At 42.0% G+C, this 21,463-nt stretch overlaps 3 protein-coding genes across 3 annotated transcripts; 2 read left to right on the top strand and 1 right to left on the bottom strand.

Annotated features, from left to right (window-relative positions):
* Positions 1 to 39: 39 nt before the first annotated feature.
* Positions 40 to 5,486, bottom strand: LOC104419120 (membrane-anchored ubiquitin-fold protein 4). The gene is made up of 4 exons (XM_010030671.3): positions 5,304 to 5,486; positions 4,756 to 5,032; positions 1,758 to 1,928; positions 40 to 525 (listed from the first exon to the last, which is right to left on the bottom strand). Exons 2-4 carry the CDS (start codon positions 4,883 to 4,885, stop codon positions 470 to 472), a joined length of 357 nt encoding a protein of 118 aa, XP_010028973.1. The 5' UTR covers positions 4,886 to 5,032; positions 5,304 to 5,486; the 3' UTR covers positions 40 to 469.
* A 2,173-nt stretch (positions 5,487 to 7,659) lies between these two features.
* LOC104419119 lies at positions 7,660 to 11,925 on the top strand. Its single transcript, XM_010030670.3, has 7 exons — positions 7,660 to 8,218; positions 8,827 to 8,989; positions 9,383 to 9,583; positions 9,706 to 9,951; positions 10,492 to 10,636; positions 11,047 to 11,278; positions 11,368 to 11,925. The coding sequence occupies exons 1-7, from the start codon at positions 7,888 to 7,890 to the stop codon at positions 11,706 to 11,708; spliced, it is 1,659 nt and encodes a 552-aa protein (XP_010028972.2). The 5' UTR covers positions 7,660 to 7,887; the 3' UTR covers positions 11,709 to 11,925.
* A 3,475-nt stretch (positions 11,926 to 15,400) lies between these two features.
* On the top strand, positions 15,401 to 19,895 carry LOC104419118 (probable protein S-acyltransferase 7). The gene is made up of 5 exons (XM_010030669.3): positions 15,401 to 15,816; positions 16,940 to 17,122; positions 18,214 to 18,510; positions 18,732 to 18,965; positions 19,059 to 19,895. The coding sequence occupies exons 1-5, from the start codon at positions 15,730 to 15,732 to the stop codon at positions 19,578 to 19,580; spliced, it is 1,323 nt and encodes a 440-aa protein (XP_010028971.2). The 5' UTR covers positions 15,401 to 15,729; the 3' UTR covers positions 19,581 to 19,895.
* Positions 19,896 to 21,463: the final 1,568 nt, after the last annotated feature.

Raw genomic sequence — 21,463 nt, 5'->3', positions numbered from 1 at the left:
ACAGGAAACTAACCTGCACCTTAGCCTGAGGTCAATGAATTTGGCAAATATCCAGTGTAGCTATTATTATATTTATCAAATCACTCTTGAGAGTAATTTACACCGAAAGAAATCAAAATGCTTTCAATAGCATTGAGAGTATTTCATCACATCCTTCCTACTAGGAGAATGGTGCGACATAGACCACAAGCCTCGTATAACAAACTGGGGAGAGGGAGAGCAACAAGAGAAAAACTAAAGGCGAAGAAAGATAAGCGACGGAAGCTACAGAAGGGCACCCACGTAGAAATGCGACTAAATTATCAACATGCAACGGTACACGAGAATGCCCTCCGACAAACATTTGAGGGATGGCATTATGAACGAATCATAAAATACATCCTTTCCAGCGACTCTGTCCATCACCAAGGAAATGTGAGAAATCTCCATCAAGCACACAATCCTATGATCTGAATCACCGGTAACTTCCTTACATAATGGAGCACGAACAAATGTGTTTCCTTGGAACCTCGTCGACCTTCTTTTCTGTTGAACAACATAGACCCAAACCAATACACTGTCAGAAGATCCGTAGGTTATATAAACTAAAAAGTGCTAGTTGCATGGATCACTGTCCTAAGAAAAATCATCTCGACAGGAGTCTCATTCTTTTATAAATTAACACTTTCGGGAGACTGTAAGATAAAGCATGAGTATAGATCAACCATTAGAATCCCTGAACAGATCATTCACTTCACAGCACTTCCGCTGAAAAAATGGCAGAGCTTCTTGGCAGCAACCATGAGGACGACAACAAGGAAAAGAAAAAAAAATCTGCCCGCACAAAAATGAAGCTAGCATGAAAATGCTGCAAATCATATGCATTTGCTCACTTGGGAAGTCGAACCAAATCCTTCTAGGAAAAAATTTAGGCACTATACTAGCCATAACTCTGTATTATAAATAAGTACTCCTTCCTACTCAGAAAAATACTAGGAAAAAGATTATCTCATCTCACTAAACATCAATATAAAAGTAGCTGGCTTCATATTATGCATTACACAATCCAGAAGACAAGCAAAATAGTGTTATTTCTCCACAAGCTTCAAGCCAAAGTGAACAAAGTATTTAAGCCAGAATATCAGATCCCATCCCATCATCTTCGTGATTGCTTTCAACTTCATCAGGATAAAAATCTCATCCCCTTATGACCAAGTCAAAAAATAAATACTTCTAAACAGTATACAGCATGGATTTATGCCTTAATTGAGCTTGTATCCATGTATCCCATTCAAGAGTGAGGCGTTCTGTTTAGGTGATGTCAAATTTGACATTAGTGACCTGGTGCTCTAGGCATACTTAAAGATTGAATTACATCTCCAGATAAGCTGGGTGAACATCTTTCTTTTAATTGGAGAGGTCTGTACAACGCACTGAGCAGGTAATCATTGCTATCTGGCTATAAGGGGGAAAAGATTATCAGTTTATCACCAGCCCCTATGGATTGGAGCTCAGCGTGTCCTTTATGCTAAGAACAACGATTAGCTCCCCATAATTCATCAAGAATTGGCCAAAAAAAATAAACCATAGCTACAGGATTCTCTCAGTAATGCACTAGATGTGAAACTATGAAACAAGCTCGCTGTTTATTTCCCAGCAGTCCATACTTCTGACACTTAGAATCCAGAACAGAGAACTTTAAAAGGAAAACTAAGCAAAAAATTCATAAAGATCGTGATTCACACTTTCATGAATGACATCAAGCAATGTAAATTTACCCGTCTTTGCTTTCGCGAGGGATGGCTGCACTACAACGTGCATGGTAATCACAGCTTTTGGAAGCTCCCCAAAAGGTACTCTACACTGTCCAACTGTCTTGTTGTTTTCCAATATTTTGCCAGCATTTATCAGCTTTATGTCATTTGCAGATTTGGGTGCAATTTTCTTATCTGTGACAAATTATCAAATTAGGATGAAGCGCATAGGAAAAGAGGAAATATCTCAAGCATAAGTTGAATAAAATGAACAAAAAACACGATCTGAAAGGTTTGTACAGGCCTTTGTTACTTTCTTGGCAAGCCTGAGATCAAACAAACATGCAATATAAATAAATGAAATAAAAAAAATTAGTCTAATTTATTTTTCAACTAATTTAGATTAACACATACTGCATCTTATCTTACAAAGACGACAGAAAAAATGAAATTAACAACAGAATGGCAAGGAATACAATTATGCAAAGTGCATGAGAGGGATGATGTCCTTTATTTCTTGATTATGTTAGCATTCATTAAATGCAAACATCTACTCCAGGCTACTTTCAATAAAAAATCAGGAAACTTAACTCTGTGGACTTGATTTTTTATTGAAAGTAGCCTGGAGTAGATATTTGCATTTAATGAATGAGTAAAGTTTCCTGATTTTTTTTATTTCAGTTAGTCCGATACGAAGCATATTTAAGGTTCAGCCAAAAAAAAAAAAAATGATAGCTATATCGGAGAAGCAAGATCAAGTGTTAAAGAAGCCACTAAGAACAGCCAAGACCAGCAAGATAATCTCACGATTTATTTATGATCTTTCTAGATTAAAGCACCAATTTAGTGAGTCAACTCATGAATGTCTGCAACCAAAAACAAGGCCCATGCTGGGCCACTATAAAGGTGAAATCAGGTCTCACCCGGCTTCCACAAGCCCTAATCAGCCCATACTGGTAATTTATAAAATCGTGTTCATTAGCCATCGCAAGACTCCGGACTGATTAACAGACTAGAACAATCTATTGCAATGATTCAATATCTAAGTGAAGATAAACGATCTATACTAGATCTTCACCACCTAAGGTGTGGCACTCTACACATACACCAATATAACCCAAACACTAAAAGATCACTTGATAGGGAAAAACCAGAAAGAAAAAGACAGTAGGAGTACTCAAGAATCCAAAAGTGTTAGAAAGTCTAACCCAAAAGCTTAAGCAAAGAACATTTAGGACCCATTCTCAAGCAATGTGGGACAATACTTCCACATCCAAGTCGGATTACCAGCAGAATGTGGAATTTTGACTACGCACATTCACGCAGAAGTTTGACTGCATACATTCGCGAAAGGGATAGTAGCACTAACTCTAATATTATGTTAGAAAGTTCAACCCAAAAGCTTTAAGCTAATTGGTAGAGGGAGACCGCAAGAATATAAAGAACCTTTACGACCCATTGTCAAGCAATGTGAGACATTTCTTCAACAAAAAGGTGGCTGGCTGCAAAGGATCCTCCACTAAATCCCCCAAAATCAACACAATTGTTGCCTTACACTTCTTCAATAACATGACAGAACTAACAGGGTTCCATCACTGCAATGCCAATGATTTCATGTATCAACCTAAGCTTTCATCGTAGCAATGGAAGGTCAATGAAACCAACGCAATATCCTGGCACAGAGTTCCTCGCCGTGGAAATGCAGTCCGAAAACCAGAGTTGTTCACTTCAACAAATGACTGACAAAGAAAAGAATTTCAGAAACAAGCCAAGTGTCGCTCAGACCACTTCAATGCACATCTGAACCCAGTGGAGAGGCAAGGTGATCAAGTCAACTGTTTCACCCATTTCCACTCTATCATCAAAATCATCTAGCCCAAAAATTACCCTGGACTGCAAAGCTTCATTTTCAAATCAGGATAATTAAGGCTTTTCAAGAATACTCCATAGGGAAAAAATTGAACTAGTTTCCACTACAGCATCAGCTTTGTTAATTTGTATTCACCTAAGAAGCCAAATATTAGAGCTATTTGGGAATCAAGACCTAACTCATTACTACAAGGCACTCCCCAGCACATGATTTTGGAAATTTATGTAGATTGGTGGAGCATAAATGCTGGACTACCATTGCTTCCAGGTACCTTTAGGAGGATGGATAAGTACAATCAGCAAAAAGAATACAGGTAGGTATCCAAACTTTGATAAGTCAGTCAACAATTTGGGAATGGTTCTAGTTATGCAGTAGCGCTATGATCACTAGCCGATTTTGAAGAGTAAAAACCAATGTGAGTTGTCATCAGACATAATCCAAAGCACATAGATTAAGCCACTAAGAGAACCTGCATATGCCATCTTAGAAAATTGTCCAGTCTATACAAATCTCTCTCTCTCTCTCTCTCCCTGTGTCCGCGCACACAGCATGAAACCAGGACCAGTTCCTTCTGCCAAATGTGCAACTTTCACATCCCAAACACCAAAATTGACAACCCAATCTAAAATAAATATTAAGAGAATCTGGAAATTGATAAAAAAAAGTTATGGGCAAATTCAGAGAAAAATTTAATTACTAGTTCAGGCAGCCTTGCAGGATGCACAACTCATGTCAACTTTAGTCTGATACAAAAATTAGGTCACAACTATCTCATTTGAAGAGATATGCTATATGGCCGATTATCCAAGTAAGTTTCAAAGCATACAAAAATCAGGAACAGAAAAATCATTTAAGGCTAACAACTGCGTGCCAAGAGTCCCATTACCCCCACATAAGCCATGATAACCCTTCTCTAAGTGTCAATGTCAAGCTATGACATCTGTATCGATTTCCTAGATCAGTGAATAATTTGAGACAAGGGAACCTACACACAGAGTTGATCGCCGTAGTGTGTCCCCAGGTGTACACATTCAAATCACACACTCCAATTGGAGAACTCTCGTAGCAGTCAAATAAAAAACCCCAAGCAAAAGCACCTAGATAACATTTTTTTTTTCCGGAAAACCAGTACATGGAAAACCAATTCCCAACCTTTCGGCCATTCGGCAACAATCCTCTCTTTGAGCATGGCAACTGTCGACGTCGGCGAGTATTGGAATGGACCGATGTCCGAACCATCATACAATCGAAACTTCAGCTCCACGAGGTCCTCTTCCGGCATTTTCACAACCCCTCTGCCACCGAGCTCAAACCCCCAGACCCACGCCTAGCCAAGCAGAGCCTATCGAAACTCACGTTTCGCCGAAAATTGATCCCTCTCTCGAGCCAAGATTCCAACACAACACCAATCAAAACCTCCAGCAGCCACCTATCATGATCGAGCAAACATCACAAAAACACGACAAAGCAATCCGGCAGCACCCAAAAAGAAGAAAAAAAAACCGACGCCACACGACCGAAGACGTTCCGACCACTTGGTCCACTTCAATCGCTAATCAGAATCTCAGTAAACCGATAAAAACCAGACGATTTCACTGTAGAGCACGGACAGATGCAAGCATCGATTCCCGAGCAATAAAAGATCAAACCGCGACGACTTCCGAAGCCAATCGCGGCGCGAATTGGGGAATCGCGAGTACCTCCCGGGCGTTTCCGGTGAAGAACCGCGGGAATCGAAGAGCTGAACGTCGCGGGGCGGACCGATTGCATGCGAAAGGTCAAGGATGGAGTAGAGAAAAACCCTAGGAGGGAAACGAGCTCGCTCGATCTTCTTGAAACTGCGTCGGGGGGCTACTGTTTGTGCAATCCCACTACGTCCTTTCGAGCTTTTTTAATTTTTCTTTTCCTTTTAATTATTTTTCTCCCCTTTACCTTCTTTCCTCCTTTTCACGCTTTATTATTGTTTTTTCTCCCTTTTTCCTCCGATTAAAAATTTAATTCGATTTCCGGAAAAGCCGAGCGTTCCACTTCGAATCTTCGCAGCGATAGCACGGTGCAGAGCTTGTCAGTAAATACATGCGGGCGAGAGTTATTCCCTGCGGCGGCGTCGGTCGTGAGCGCGGTCGGAATCGCCGAATGGGAGGGCGGGCGGCAGGCGAGGGGAATCTCGCGGAGGATCGCGATTGGTCGGGCGCAGGCGGTTACGGTGGGACGGGACGCGTGGCGTCGAGGTCGGCGCTCGGGGGGGGGGGTGGAGATTTTGACGCGGTGGGGGACAAATGACGCCGCCTGGTCTTCTGGTGCCGTGACGAACATCGCGGGCTCGGCGGCTGATGCGAAGGCGCGTGGCGCGTGGAGTCGACGCCCCGAGCTGCCGAGAGTAGAGCGCGCGCGCGTACGTACGCGTCGTCTAATCGGAAATGATTTTGCCGGACGCCGAATGGAAGAAGCGAGCGATCATTCGCGGAGCTCGGACCGGGCTGAGCTGTGGCCGCCTTGAGGTCGGGCCTCGTGTGTTGACTGGCACGATACGTGTGCGGCGTTTTCTAAGGGCCGGCCCGAGCCAATGATAGGCCGGTCGAACTTTCTTGTGTAAGACCTTTTTGCCGAAGTCCCCTCGTTTGACTAACCAGCCTGGATAGGGTAAGCAGGCCGCCCGTCGTTCGATCATATGTCTCGTGGCACGAGCGCCCCCTGAGCAATGAATGGAGAAAATTGAGCAGCGATAGAGCTTCCAATCAATTGAATGGCTGCTCACTAGGGTAAATTTTTTCGAAGTCTATGGGCATTCTATGTTCAAAGTATCGAGTGTTTTTGTATTTTGTAGAAATAATATGATTGCAATATAATTATGCCTAAGTAAGTGATTTGGAAACACTTGTGACAAAACCCTTACTGAAATACGAAAATGAGTTTGGGGCTAAACATCGTAGAAAAACATAGAATTTATTATTGAAAGCTAGTTGTTTGATTCAATTTGGCTATCAAAATCGAGCCAAAAAAATAGGAATGAGATTTCTATTCCATTTCATATGAATTTATTGATTTTCTTTGTTTCATAAGCACATAAAACTTTGCTCGGCAGACTTCATGAAGGAATGCCCAACCTAAGAAAGTCCTAAAAAGTTTCATCTCAATTATCATCCATCAAAATCACCGAAACACAATAATGTAAAATACTGAGAGGATATTCATTCCTCTTTAGAAAGAAGATGATACAAGAGGAATTGGGGAGAGTAGGACATGTGGGCAATAACATGTAAAATAAGAACGCAACCATCACATTAATAGAAAGGCGCAGATAGCATTTGTTGACTGAAGATAACCATTGTCTTTGTGAGGTTACGGAAAAATAGGAATGAGATCTTTGCTCCTTTTACATTAATTTATAAATCTAGTAATTTTCTTAATTTCATAACCAAGTGAAACTTTAAAAGTCAAACCATATAATCACCTTTAAAGTGTCGACAAGCATGGTAGTCAAGAAATCATTATTTATAATAATTCTTTTTATTATGCTCCCCTAGCCGTGATATATTGGTGTTACAATTCTTGTCAATTCATCTCAATGAAAACATAAATATTTTATACACAATGACGAAAACGTGCCAATCATTTAGCAAGTGCATTCATCGTGAGACTTGCTCCGTATAATTTGCACTTTACCCCGCAACTTGTTCATGTCACACGAATTGCACTTTATACAACACGGAAGGCTCTCTTTACACGCCTGCACCGTCATCCTTTACAGTCCCACCAACGTTACAAAGCTTAAGTTATTTAATCTGAAAAAAATCGAAGATAAGAACCACTTGGCCAATAAAGTTGTTTTCTTTGGTCAATGGCCAATAGGGTCTATACACGCAGAAAAGTGGACGCACTTCATAATTCGCAACCCAAAACCACGATAACACTAAGCTAATTGCGATTAATTAGGATTAATCAGACAAAACAATAAAATAAAAAAATTACATAAAAACGACCTCGTTGCGTTTTTGCGGGCAAATTCCTATTTCTTTTTCTTTTTCTTTTTTTTCCCTCTTCCGCTGGAGCTGCAAGAACACCGTCCTTACCGACAATATTTGCATCGTCCTCGAAACCGAATCTCCCGACCGCGATCTAACGAATGACGTTAGCCTCTTCGCGAGCGCCTCGCTCCACGACGCTCATTTCGGGACCGCCGCGCCAGCGATTCGCGCGGATCACGCGCAGGCTTTTCAGCTCAGATCCAATGTCGTAAGCTTCCACTCGGTGCGCAGCATCGGATCGCGAAGCACATCGACAATGAGGCACCAGGGTGGACCCAAGAGAAGACGCGCGTCCATCCGATGCGTCCTTCTGGCGTGCTCGATCTGCACGGGTCTCGGCCTGCTGTTGCTCAGCGCGAGGTCGGTCGATCCTTCTCCGGACGGGGACGTGCCGGCGAAGCTCCGTGTCGGGGGCGCCGGCAACGGGACTCGCGCCGTCGGCGCGGAGATTGGTGGGGAGAGAGGGGAGAAGGAGGAAGCGAAGACGTGCGCGACGGTGGAGGAAATGGGGGAGGCGTTCAGGGGAGGTTTCGTGAAGGAAAGTCTCCGAGTTAGGAGATTATTGCAAGCTCACTTCTCTAGATACGGTGAACTATCAATCTCTCTGTTTCGCCTCTTCTGTTGAGTTCTTTTCGGGTTTTAGCTCCGGTAGGTCTCGAGTGATGAATCTATGGCTTTGTTTTATCTGCTGAGTTCAAATGATACGATGCTAAGCGTTGGGATGTTAGCTAGTTTGTCGTCTTGATGTGAATGGGACAAGCGGTGTCCGTGTTTCATTGTGTACCATTTACGGTGAATTATCGGAATGGTGTTGATTGCGAGTCCTATCATAATCATCTACCGAGAACAATATTATGTTGTTGTAGTTATGGACTATACAGTTTGATTCGGTTGCTTCCCCTTGAAGTAGGGTCATTATGTAATGTCAGAAACATGGACATTATACCTTCCGCCCGGCCCAAAACTTGTTGATGCTTCAATGTTAGTACTGCGTCTATGTTTTTATGTTGGTTGTAATTTTATGGATGCATGTGGCCAAACTGTCACTCTCTCAGTCATTCAATGCAGTTTGCTTACACTTAATGTAGGTGCTGGCTCTTTTAACATGAAGCAGAGGTTCATGAACCATTACATTTGTGAATATTACGTGCAAAACAATTATCGGACTGAGAATCTTCCGTTCTGGTTATTTTAGGTGCTGCCACAGTCAGGGATCTCCCTCCAGATCAGTTTTGTAGACATGGTTTCGTGATGGGAAAAGCATCAGAGGCAGGCTTTGGTAATGAGATGTATAAGATGTTGACAGCTGCAGCATTGAGCATAATGTTGAACCGGTCGCTGATTATTGGGCAAACCAGGCATATTGGTTCTTTCTTAATCCTTTCTGCTTTATATCTTTAGTCTATCACTTTGCTCATTTAACTTTTTCTTTGGATTGCTCAGTTAAACCAAATCATTTTGCATAACGTTTTATACTGCATTTGTATATTACACATTTTGCTCACATGAGCTCAGAATTTAGATATTTGCCTCTTGGTAGGAGTTGTTTACCTCCCTAATATGATGCAAAGAATGCTAAAGCTCCTACTAACTGGTGAGGCATTTTATGTCTCTGGGTTTATGGGGTTATATTTCTGATTGTTTCAGGGAGGGACTTCACATTTATGGCATGAGTTGTCCCCAAAATTACCAAAATTTTGTTGAACGACACGTTTAAATCTGTTAATTCTTGTTTTCTGCTTTAATTTCAGGGATAAATATCCTTTCGGAGATTACATCTCATATTCAAACGTCTCCTTCACTTTAAGAGAAGTCAAGCATCTTTGGAGACGAAATGGTTGCGTCCAGAAATATAAAAGGCAGCTAAATATGAGGATCGATGATTTTCAGAAACCTACACATACAAATGTCCTCTGTAGCAACTGGCTTAAATGGGACCAACCCATCATATGGTACAGGGAGCAATGCTTCAGATTTCCATTTTATACTTCTTTAAGAGCTGAAAAAGGAGAATTGTGAAGGTGTTTATATTATTATATCAGTGCATCACTGGTCGAGTTGGCTTCTTTCACAGGTTCCAGAACACTACCGATGCTGTGGCAGCTCAATTCTTCTCGAAGAATATACACTCTGAGATGAGGGCTGCAGCTACTGAATTATATGGATCCCCAGAAACCTTGGATTCCAGGCCCAATGTATATGGGGAACTGATGAGAGTTTTAATATCTCCTTCAAGCGACGTGGAGGAAGCAGTCAGTTGGGCTCTTCAGGGCAGGCAGGATCCTGATATCACACTGCACATGCGAATGCTAATGAATAGGTATTGTTCCGTAAAAGAGTTATCATCTCAGAGAGAAAGAGAAATGTTTTGTTGTAGTTAGATTATTCAAGAAAATGGAATGGGATACGACGGATTGATGGAACTGGGTATGAGCATAATGACAAATGTCTCCTAGACTTGGAACTGAAACCATGAATCCACTTTAGTGGTTACAAGATTTCTAATTCACAACTTCACCCTGTAAAACATACTGGACATTCTTATTTTGAAATTCTTTTGTGTTGTTTTGCGCAAACACAGCTTGAAGATTCTATAAGGAAACATTCATTAGATCTGTTCAGAATATTCCAAAGCAGAGATGTGCCCCTACTAAGAAGACTGGAAAAGTAGTTTTAGAGAAATAACCCTTTTATAGGGTGCACTCACTGAATTATGAACATCCATGCTTGTCCATGAGTATAAAATTAAGTGTACTAGAAATGAGAAGGTCCCAGAAGTAATATTAGTTGAAAGGTGTAGGTACACAAAGGCAGGACTGCATAGTTACTCATGTTAGCACCTTTATTTGGCATTTTTCAGATCTTTGAGAGCAGCACAGGCAGCATTAAGCTGCATAAGAAAGGCCATAAGCAATCTGCAATTGTCAAAACCCAGGGTGGTCATAGTATCTGATACGCCCTCTTTCGTCCGGAGCATCTCTCAAAATATAAGTGAGTTTGCTGAGGTAATGAGCTCTATAAGCCATTGATATGACTTAAGGCATTTCAGTTCCTCGCATGGCAATTTGTTCTTTCGTGCAGTTATTAAGCAAACACTGCACTTTAGCAAGAAGCTCAATATCAGTTTTTCCTATGTACGTTGTCTACCTGCTGATATAATGAAGAGGATAGGATTTGTGTTTTATCTGGGATGCTAGTCGACCCTATGTGTGTCCGGATGGTTTAGCTATTTTGAATATTAAACAGATATAAAATGCAGATTTACGTACTGAAAGTTGTCTTGCTGAACTTTTTCTTCTCTATGAATTTCTTGTTGTGAGAAATAATGTAAGAGATATCTCTGCATTCTTTTAAGTCAGCGTAGGCAAACTGTTTTGAGTTTGTTGATCCTGATTTCTTTGAGTTGTGTTACCAGGTTTTTGGTTTTGACTATAAGCATTTCAAGGGAAATTTATCTCTTGCTGATGCTAAGCTGCATAATCTAGACTTCAGAACTAGGGATTGGGGACCAACACCCCGATGGGTTGCATTTGTGGATTTCTTTCTAGCATCACGTGCAAAACATGCTGTTGTTGCCGGAGCTCACCGGCGTGTTGGAACTACATACGCACAGTTAGTTGCCGCCTTGGCTGCTGCAAACAATCTTGGTACTCCATTTTCTGACTTCTGTTTCTAGGATGTTCAATTTGACGCTGAAGTGCCCATGACATTCTTTAATACCCCTTCATTTTTCCAGGTGATGATTCCACCAGCTCAGATTTTTCATTTCTTAGTAGTTTCCAGAGTAACTTGTTGTCTGAAGGCTTGGGAAACCAGGTCGGCTGGGGACACGTCTGGAATAGATTTGCTGGCCCATTGAGTTGCCGTGGCCAGCCCCATCAGTGTGCTTTTACGCCGCTTCTTCCTCCAGCTTGGTGGGACAGTCTTTGGCAATCCCCCATTCCCCGGGATATCCGTAGGCTGGCAGCCTACGGCATTAAACTCACGGGTTTCGGAACAAGTGACGAGAATCATCTCCTCTCTTTCTGTGAGTCCAGGAAAGAGACCGTAAAAACGGTCTCAGTACTCAAAGCTTAATCAGAGTTGCAACTTGTCCTTTCACAGGCATGCTTTTTGAAGTGGATTGATACTGAAAAGAAATAGTCATCATTTGTCAAGATGATGGCATCTCAAAAAAAAAACTCCCCCAACTTGCTGTTTGAGTAGATTTAGCCACTGATATCATGTAACCCCATATCACCTGTATTTTGTTAACACAACTGATGCAATAAAATGGGAGAGTTTTCTCAATTTACATCAGCTAATGCAATCACTTGACGTTGGACTATGTAGTTGGCAGCAGTCCTCTAATTCTGAAATCTTCAAGCATTACTGTCATCACAAGGAAAAAAAATGAAAGTGCTTTCTGCTCAGACTTACTGGATTCATTGTTCGAACTATGGTGTGATGGCCATTGCATCTAGACTATGTTGATTGGCTGGCGGAGATTGGGGTTCACCGTCTGAAGGAGAATGCTGGAAATGCTCGAGGACAGTTCCCTGCGAGTCAGCCTATCACTTTCGTATGGCTAAACCCCTTGCAGAGTTCTGGGATTCAACATAAACTCGGAGACATTGTATACAACTAGTATACAACTATAGGAGTCGTTGTACTTGTGAGAGGTCGGTAAAGAGGAAAAAGGGGCTTTTGAAGAATGTGAGTGCTGGCTGAGCAAACACCCATCATGTATTTTGTGCATTTATTTCATTAGTTGGCAGATGCACCTGGCATGAGCCTACGAGGAACTGTGCCGGACAAACTAAGCTTTGCAAAACATCATGCGCGACACGCAACACGTGACCAGACGCACCAGAGGTCAATACCCCATTCGAGTCCGTAAGTCCAAATCCCGCATTAAGTGTAAATCCACTCCGTTCCTCGGTCCATTTTCGTGGCGGAGCGAACGCCAGCCTGTCCGCAGTCCCTCCCCTTCCTTTGTTCCTCCCACGCGACATGGCCGAGACAAACAAATCGCTCCCTCGTCGTAACATGTGCGCTTGTTCCTTTCAGTTACGGAGATGGTTGGCCCAATTATGACAACCTCAGAACTCGTGGCCTGAAGGAGGCACCATGATGGCACTGCGCGTCGGATGAGGTATCTGCGTCCTAACGAGCGTCCGCGACAAACCCCGCCATCAAATTCCAAAGTCAGAAGTATGTGTTTTAATATCTTTTCTTCCTTCTTTGCAGGTACAGAGAGCATCGATTCATTCGTTCCGTCCAATGGCAGGTCATGCGAGTACAAAGGAGGAGGGGCGTCATGATGTTTTTTTCTTCTTCCCCGTCCCCGTCTCTTTACTCCGAATATTTTATTGTCTGCAAATGGGCTTTTATGGGCGGTGGCCTGTTGCGCACTCCGCGCATGCTTTTGTCACGTGCGAGCCCCCGGCGTCGCCTTTAGTAATCGTTGATTTTCTTTTGGGATGAACCCTTTCCCAAAAGCAAAGCTGAGATGAATTATAAGCGAAGATCCACCAAAGTCGGATATCCATCGGCCACTAATTACCTTTTCCTCTTTCGCACGTCGTCGACGTTACCGTCGAATTCACTGTGCCGGAAACTTTTCGACTGCAATCTTGTGTCCTTAGTTTTGTTATAGGATAGGTGTTAGCAACCTAGGGTAACTATGCTTGCCAATAAGTTTGGTATCTATGTGGCCGGACTCTATGCGAAGTGTGTTTTATTAATCTCTCTAGATGGTCAAACCGAATTGTGTTATCAGTTTCTCTTTTAAGTGTATTGAGTTATAACAACTCTTATCACTGTGAAGAATTTATTTATTTGCATTTAAGGCAATGTTTTTTCGTATTGCGTGGAAGTATAAATTGTACTTTTTCAGTACGACACATGTCTAATCTAGCTTGTCATGAAATTTTGCCTTCTCGTGAAGTCTTCTTAAGAACTAGCCCTCTTGAAAATTAGCTATGATCTTTATACATAGTATTTTTTTTAGACAATAATTAGGGGTGAACATTAGTCCCAAATCAAATTAGGAGTTGAACTTGTCCTCGATTTCATGATATTCAAATTGGTATAGCCAGTTCAATTGCCAAATCCTTGCGTGGAATTGGACCAATTGGATAGAACTAACGAAACCGGCCCAGTTTTTTTTTGTCTCTAGTTTGCATCGTACTTCAATTTTTTACGCATGATTTATGGTGTTGGTAGCTTTCTACTTTATACACCTATATCAGCTGACTCCTAAGTAACATGCAGAGGCGCCTGCTAGTTTTTCATGTGCTCGAGCATCGTCTGGATTTCTTTTGGCAAGATGATGCAACTATCTCTCGCATCATTCCAATTTTATAGTTCTATGCTTTAACAGTACCTTTAGCGTAGGTAGCAGACATTGTTTTATCCCTGTCAATGAGTGTCTTTATGCTTGCGTCTTTAGATCAATGGTCGCCATGAGTTCCTTTTGCAACTTTCCTTGACCACGAGAATAGATAATAGGTAAACTATCTAAATAGTTGTTTGAACAAAAGAAACCCAAAAAAATTAAAAAAAAAAAATTCACTCTCGAATTGATACTAAAACTGAATTGAACTATTTCTAATTTAATTATAGAGACAACGAGTTTTTTTTATTTTTTATAATTTCAGGATAGGAACGACTTATTTTAAAACGGATTATCTTTATCGATGATTGTTTTTCAATCGTATTTATTTTGATAGGCAAAGGTGTCCCATTATAAAACTTCATAGAATCCAGTTTTTGCCATTATTAAGTGTTTTATCTGCCTTGCTGGCGCCCAAGCTGCATATCCGCACCAGCAATGGTCTCCATCACCTCTTTGCTAGCAATTCGCGGTAGCTGACAATACATCAACTCAGCTGTTCTCAAGTGTCAAAGTTCTAATAATGTTGTTCCAATTATTATCGTTATTTTTAATGGCGAAAAAAGAAGAAGACTTGTCCACATTAGTACTTTAAGCATTCCTCATTGAGTAAAACACGGATTCACCCCCAAACAATAGTCAAACGAACCATCGCCTTCAATGGCCATGTGCTTTTCCCTCCTGCTGTTTCAGACTTTATCACGCACGGTTAATTGAAATTCTTTTGATGCTTCGACAGCGACGTAGCGCATGCGACGCACTGGGCCTATTTTTGATCAACGGCGATAGTTGCTTGGCGACAAATGAAGTGATAATCCAACGCAAGCTTCCATGCTTCGAAAGGTTATTTCAAGAAGTAGTGTTATTAGACGTAACCTCGTCGGGTACTCTTTAAAAAATTCGATTATAAAAATTGGTGAAGTCATCACGTTACTGGGATTCGAGAGATGCAATTTCCATACGCTAAGACAAAGATCTTTTTGGGGATAAAAAGAGTGGGAAAGGTAGGGGAGGGGGTTTTTGCGCGGGGAGAAACGAAAAGGGTACGATGGTAATTACGGCGAGGGGAAACGGTCCATCGAGGACAGCGAAGCAGCGAATCGATGCCCGATCCGGACAGTCGTGCCCCTGCGGAAGATTTCATTTTCACCCTCATTATCACCCCGCTTAATTAAAAATAAATAAATAAAATAAAATAAAATAAAATAAAGAGAGGGAGAGGGAGGGGCAGGCACTAGCAGCGGAAAGCAAAGTTGGTCCACCCACCTCCACTGGTACCTCCCCCGTCACCACCCACTCACGCCCCGCCACGTGCCCCGCCACGCCTGTAAAGCGAAACACGCACCCCCTCCACCCTCTCACCGTTATTCAGAAAATCTCTGTCTTACCCCAAAGCCAAAGCCAAAGCCAAAGCCAAAGCCAAACCCTCATCCTCTCTCTCTCTCTCTATCTATCTATCTATCTGGCCTCCCCTCTACCCCTGAATAAAAAAAAATAGAAAGAAAGATTGGAAAGAACCACTCAGCGAAACGCGCCGGCCGCCGATCGCGCCGCCTCGCCGGGATCTGACCGCCCCATGGCCCGGCCGGAACCCTAATTTCGGCAGCTTCCCCGAGCTATTAGCCCTCGGCCTCTCCGAATCGGTCGCCGGCTCGGGATTTCGTCGGCCATTTCTTCAGTTTCAGTGTAGAGAGAGAGAGAGAGAGAGAGAGAGAGAGAGAGATGTATACGGTGCATCCACCTCAGAAACCGGATCCCGGAAGCGGATCCGACGATTCGCAAGTCTACCAGAACTGGAAGGGCAGTAATGTAAGCTTCAGAACCGCGGTGGCGATTTTTTCTTTCTTTTTTTGTTGTTGTTGTTGCGTGTTTCTCCTTTTCTGTAGTGATTGGCTTGTGTAGTGCTCCCGCGCGCGCGGGTGATTGTTTCCGAATGTCGTGTCCGTAGAATTCGAGTGTGATTGATTAGATGCGGTTCGATGAAACCGCGCGCGTGCGGAGTCGTTGCGTTTGTTTTTGACTGTGCGGCTTTTTTTTTGGAGATGTTGAGGTTGTGTTTTTGAAGATTTCTCCTTCGAGATCCCGGTGGTGGTCGCGCCTCTCGCCTTTTTGAGGTCTTTTGACTGCGCGTTAGTGCTCGGTCTCCCTTCTGCCGGGGGGACTGTGGAGAGTTTCTTGCGTCAGATTTGCTTGAGGAGCGATGCTGCTGCAGGATTCGGCAATTGCCGTGCCGGAAGCTCGATTGAGAGAAGCTCGCGCCTTTTTTTATGCTTTTTCTGATCATCCGAATAGGTTGGGAGTTAAGTCTGTGTTTGGGAGTGCCTGCGTGTTCGTTGTATCGGTAACCATACAAAGGATGTTTTTATCAAGTTTTAAGAGTTTACTACTCCGGGGAATGGTGTCCTGCGCGCGCACACCACCTAAAATTTGTGGTTTTATAGGTTGCTGGTTGCTCGTAAAGACATTTGAGCATTCGTACTTGAGGTTTATTTGCTTCGAGTAATGATTGGTATTAGAAGACGGTTTGTATATTTTACTGATCAGATACTCGGTAATATAAGAGAATCTAGTTGAGCTATTGAATAGTTTTCCAGCTCATGTTAATAAGGCTAGCAGTATTTCTATTCCGTGTCACTCTTGTTAGGTTGAAGGGAGTTTTTTCCTGGGGACAGGCATCATTGTTTTACTACCCGATCTGGCAATATCCAGGTGGTGACAGTATCGTTTAAAGAGTGATCATATGGTTAGGTCGGAGGGAGTTTTTTCCTGGTGACAGGCATCGTTGTTCTGCTACCTGATATGGCAGTATTTAGGCTGTGATGGTATCATTTAAAAAGCACGTCTTCCTTTCAGTTACATGCAAGATGATGAGAGAACTTTTATGATAACATGTTTATTCTCTGATCTAATTTGTTCTGTTGCTCTCTTCCAGATATTTTTCCTTCAAGGAAGGCTTATATTTGGTCCAGATGTGAGGTCGCTCGGCCTTACCATACTTCTCATAGTCGCTCCTGTTGCAGTTTTCTGCATCTTTGTTGCGAGGAAATTGATGGATGATTTTCCTGATCATTATGGTATATCAATAATGGTAGTCGCCGTTGTATTTACGGTTTATGTAAGTGACTCTCTCTTTAATGTGTACAAATTTATTTTATGTTAGACATTCTTGAAGTTGTCGTGGCATTGTTTGTAATTATTTACAAATGTTATTCTACTTCTGATCGTTGGGGTGAACATTCATTGATCCTGAGGTTAATACAAATGAATAATTACAATAGTGCTTTTATGCTGATCTGCTTATGGTGAAAAGAATGTAACTAGCTCTCTTATCACTTGGAAAACGCTCATCATGTCAATACTTGATGTTAGTTCATCTGTTCCGTGGTTGCTACTGAATATTTGGATGTTGATACAAAAGAATGAGTCCAATAGTGCTTGTAAATTCATCTGCTTAGGTTGAAAAGAATGTAACTAGTCCTCTTACCATTTAGATCAATGCTTTTAAAGTCAACATGTCCTGTTAATTCACCTATGCCGTGGGTGCTACTGAATGTTTGGATTTTGGTGTTACTTTTCTTGTAGCCTCCTTGTATTGAATAACTGCTGTTTGGCTTGGACTATAATTCAATAACTGTAAGCTGGTTCTTGCAAGCCTCCTTGATGCTTTTGCTATAAGGCCTCCACAATTTTTTTATCAAAGATTGCTACCGTAACCTGCTTTGGAGTCATCCGACTCAAGTGGTCATCCAACTTTACAGGAGGAGGACTGGTTATAAGAAGCTGATAGCTTTAAGTCATTTGGTTGAATTTCTTGCATAACTAGAAGTCTTCTTCTAGGACTATAAGGTCATATGTGGGGAATGCTGCAATTCTTATGATATCCAATTGTAGATTGAATGAGGCCTTTTTTTTGGGGGGGTGTCAGTCATAACTAGGCCTAATTGACAAGGTGAATCTTTCATCTAGAATTGCAAATTTAAGTTTTTAGGATAACAATGTTATTAGTAAAACCAATTGTGCCCTTTTGCTAGTGTTTTAATAGACAATTGAGAATTGAGATATCATATGCTCTCATCTACTATGGTATCTTGCTTAGATGTGCTTGCCTGCTGGTTAAACTTGACCAACCTCTACCATGGCTTCTTTCTTGGTACAACTATTAACAATTACTATATGACCTCACTGATAGAGTTGCTTGAATATCAGGATTTAATTCTCCTCCTGCTAACTTCTGGAAGGGATCCTGGTATAATTCCACGTAATGCACACCCTCCGGAGCCAGAAGGCTTTGATGGAAGTACAGATACTGGAGCTGGCCAAACCCCACAGTTGCGCTTGCCTCGTATTAAGGAAGTTGATGTCAACGGAATAACTGTGAAGATCAAATATTGTGACACCTGCATGCTTTATAGGCCTCCGCGTTGTTCACATTGTTCTATCTGCAATAACTGTGTGGAACGGTTCGATCACCATTGTCCATGGGTTGGGCAGTGCATTGGCCTTGTAAGTGGTACATTTTCATTTGAGTGATCCACCCTGTCATTATTTTTAGTCTTTTTTATGCTTATTCACGGTATACCTTGATGGTGAAGAGGATATTCTTCCGACAATGATTTATAGTAGCATTGACCTAGTTCTTATTGGGCCAAAACTTGTATTTGACTATTTCGATTTTAAATGCTTGTTCAATTGTTTTGACTTTGGGTCTCAATTATCTCATGCAGCGAAATTATCGGTTCTTCTTCATGTTTGTGTTCTCGACGACTCTCCTTTGTATATTTGTCTTTGCATTCTGCTGGGTCTACATCAGGAGAATTGCGGGATCAGAGCATACAAACATCTGGAAAGCAATGATCAAGACCCCTGCCTCAATCGTCTTAATAGTCTACACTTTTATTTCAATGTGGTTTGTTGGTGGCCTCACTGCTTTCCATTTATATCTCATCAGTACAAATCAGGTCAGACTTTCTATCCGCTGTTGCTAATGGTCATTTTAATTCGACTTGGATCTTCTGTTGACAGAATGTCGTATTATATTTGCTATGTTGCAGACCACATATGAGAACTTCCGATATAGATATGATAGGCGAGCCAACCCCTACAACAGAGGAGTGGTTGAGAATTTCAAGGAGATATTCTTCACCGGCATCCCCGTATCCAAGAACAATTTTAGGGCGAAGTTTCCTAGAGAACCTGTGTTACCAACACGATCAGTTGGCGGGGGATTTATGAGTCCAAATATGGGAAAACCGGTTGAGGACATTGAAATGGGCAGGAAAGCGGTGTGGGGCGATATGAATTCTGGTCTAGACCTTGGTGAAGGACAGCTCAACAGTACCGATCGCCTGAACCTTAAGGATGGTGAATTAGGTGAAATGTCTCCTGAAATGAGGGCCAATGTGGAGGACACGGGCGAGCGTGCAGGGATTCATCCTAGGAGGTCCAGCTGGGGAAGGAAGAGTGGAAGCTGGGACATGTCGCCTGAGATTCTCGCTTTGTCGGCCAGAGTCGGAGAATCCAATCGGGCGACCAGCAGCAGCAGCGCGAAGAACGAGGAGAATCGGCACTCATAGCATTCTTAGTTTGATTAAATCGATTTTAGGATGTGGATGTGAAATATGAGGAGGCTTTGCTTTTGTTGGATGGGGGTGTTTTTTTCTTTTCTTTCATCTACTGGGTCAGCCGCTTGCGCTCTTGTAATGGAATGTCTTGGATGAGTGAGGGTGGGCTTTTCTTCTGTGATGGTGCTTGTATCAGATTAACTCAGAATTGCAGTGTCTAATTGTCCTGTCTTAATCTGGCTCAATCAAAAAAAAAAAAAAAAAAAGAAGTTGCCATTTGGTCTTAATGTAATCGAAGAAGAAGTGTGAGCGTGTCCATTTTAATTAGATTATCTTTCTTGATCTCCATTTCTGAATCTACATCTGCAGTAGCAAAATAAACTAGAATTACATTCCAGAAAATAAGAGAAAAAGAAAACTCCGCCAGTAGAAGCTCTGAATTATCATCTGACCTGTTGTTTACCTTCTTGGAATTCGTTTGTATTGCAAAAAAGTTCGACTTTTCTGAGAAAGGAAATTGGATTATCAGGAAGTTATTTAAAAAAAAATGGCGATATTTGTGGATCTTTAATTGGATTATCAAAATAAATTGAAGGTTATATTTCGTCTTTGGGAAAGGAAATTTAACTTTTAATTTCCTAAAGTGACATGCTATTCTTGAGATATAAGGACTGCAAATCCCATCTGCTTGAATTTTTATAACATAATCGCTTTAATATATTGTAAACAATTTATTTTTCCTCTTACAGAACCTGGCCTCGGATGCTTAGGTATTGGGCCTAGCCTTGGGATTCTTGGGCTGCGTCACCAACGTCCTTAACTTGAATGCTGAGGACCCCGGCCTGGTCGTTAAGGACTGGGCCTCAGCCTCAGGAGACTCGGCTCAATCGCAGAGGTCTCTAAGACTAACCGTCGGAATCCCGATCGCCAGTGCCCATGTTCATTGAGCACAGCCATTAGGAACCCAGGCACGGGCACGAGGGACCTGGACTCAACATTTATGGATGCAGGCCCTTGCTCTAGTGACTTCGATGTGGGAGCTGGGCACTCGACATGACTGCTGGGGACCGAGCATGGGTACTGAGGTCTCGCGCCTGGCCTCCGAAGATCCGGGCATGGTATACTTAGAGATCTACATAATTTTGCTGGGATGAAAGAGACTGTTAATCACGTTGTGTTTTATGCATACACTACGCTGCAGCTTGTCCTTACAATATGTTGTTCATCATGGATCACATTCCAAACACCATACCCAATTGTTTAGTCTGGAGTAGATATTTCACCATGCCATTTTGATTTTGACCAACCATCCCCTCTCTATTCCTGCACTATCACTATTTTCACGGTCCATCCTTGTCCAAGAAGAGCAATCACACTCGCTCGATTCCCTCGTGATGATTTAAACTGTTCGTACTCCTCCTTGTTCATTGATTGATAGGGGCAGGAATCACTCATATTTAGGACATAACATTAATCTTCATTAGGGCAAGAATTCACTCTGGCACAGCTCATTTCCCTTGCTTCTTCATCGACATCACTCCTCCTCGGCCTGTTAATAAATCTACCAGATCGATCGCTTTGGGGAGCAACCTGTGAAGAGAGATCAAGGGGAACCAGTTCCGCATCGCGTGAGCAAAGCAACATCGGATCATTCATAAGTAGATGCATACTTTTTCCATAATCAACAAAAAAAGCCGTTATGCATAACTCGTACGACAATACTTTGAATTTGCATAGTCCAAGGAGTGATGTTACATATTTTTCTCTCTTCTTACGTGAAACTTATCATGATAAAATGTCGTATCTCTTCAAAAACATATCTCTAGACTATTATATATCTAGACTATTATATATGGATTTCGTCTTTTAAAAATGTTACAATGAATGTGGTCATT

This window comes from Eucalyptus grandis, chromosome 9 (genome assembly GCF_016545825.1).
Source record: "Eucalyptus grandis isolate ANBG69807.140 chromosome 9, ASM1654582v1, whole genome shotgun sequence".
In the NCBI taxonomy this organism is placed as follows: Eukaryota; Viridiplantae; Streptophyta; class Magnoliopsida; order Myrtales; family Myrtaceae; genus Eucalyptus; species Eucalyptus grandis.
Note: the sequence above shows the minus strand (reverse complement) of the source record. Positions and strands in the feature narration are given on the sequence as shown.

Coding starts and splice junctions, on each gene's coding strand:
- LOC104419120 (XM_010030671.3), bottom strand. CDS start 4,885: ATGCCGGAAGAGGACCTCGTGGAGCTGAAGTTTCGATTGTATGATGGT. Junction 1,929..4,755: donor TGTTGCCGAATGGCCGAAAG/GTTGGGAATTGG, acceptor AATTTGTCACAG/ATAAGAAAATTGCACCCAAA. Junction 526..1,757: donor CCTCGCGAAAGCAAAGACGG/GTAAATTTACAT, acceptor GTTGTTCAACAG/AAAAGAAGGTCGACGAGGTT.
- LOC104419119 (XM_010030670.3), top strand. CDS start 7,888: ATGAGGCACCAGGGTGGACCCAAGAGAAGACGCGCGTCCATCCGATGC. Junction 8,990..9,382: donor CTGATTATTGGGCAAACCAG/GCATATTGGTTC, acceptor CTTTAATTTCAG/GGATAAATATCCTTTCGGAG. Junction 9,584..9,705: donor TGGGACCAACCCATCATATG/GTACAGGGAGCA, acceptor CTTCTTTCACAG/GTTCCAGAACACTACCGATG.
- LOC104419118 (XM_010030669.3), top strand. CDS start 15,730: ATGTATACGGTGCATCCACCTCAGAAACCGGATCCCGGAAGCGGATCC. Junction 17,123..18,213: donor CCGTTGTATTTACGGTTTAT/GTAAGTGACTCT, acceptor CTTGAATATCAG/GATTTAATTCTCCTCCTGCT. Junction 18,966..19,058: donor ATCTCATCAGTACAAATCAG/GTCAGACTTTCT, acceptor GCTATGTTGCAG/ACCACATATGAGAACTTCCG.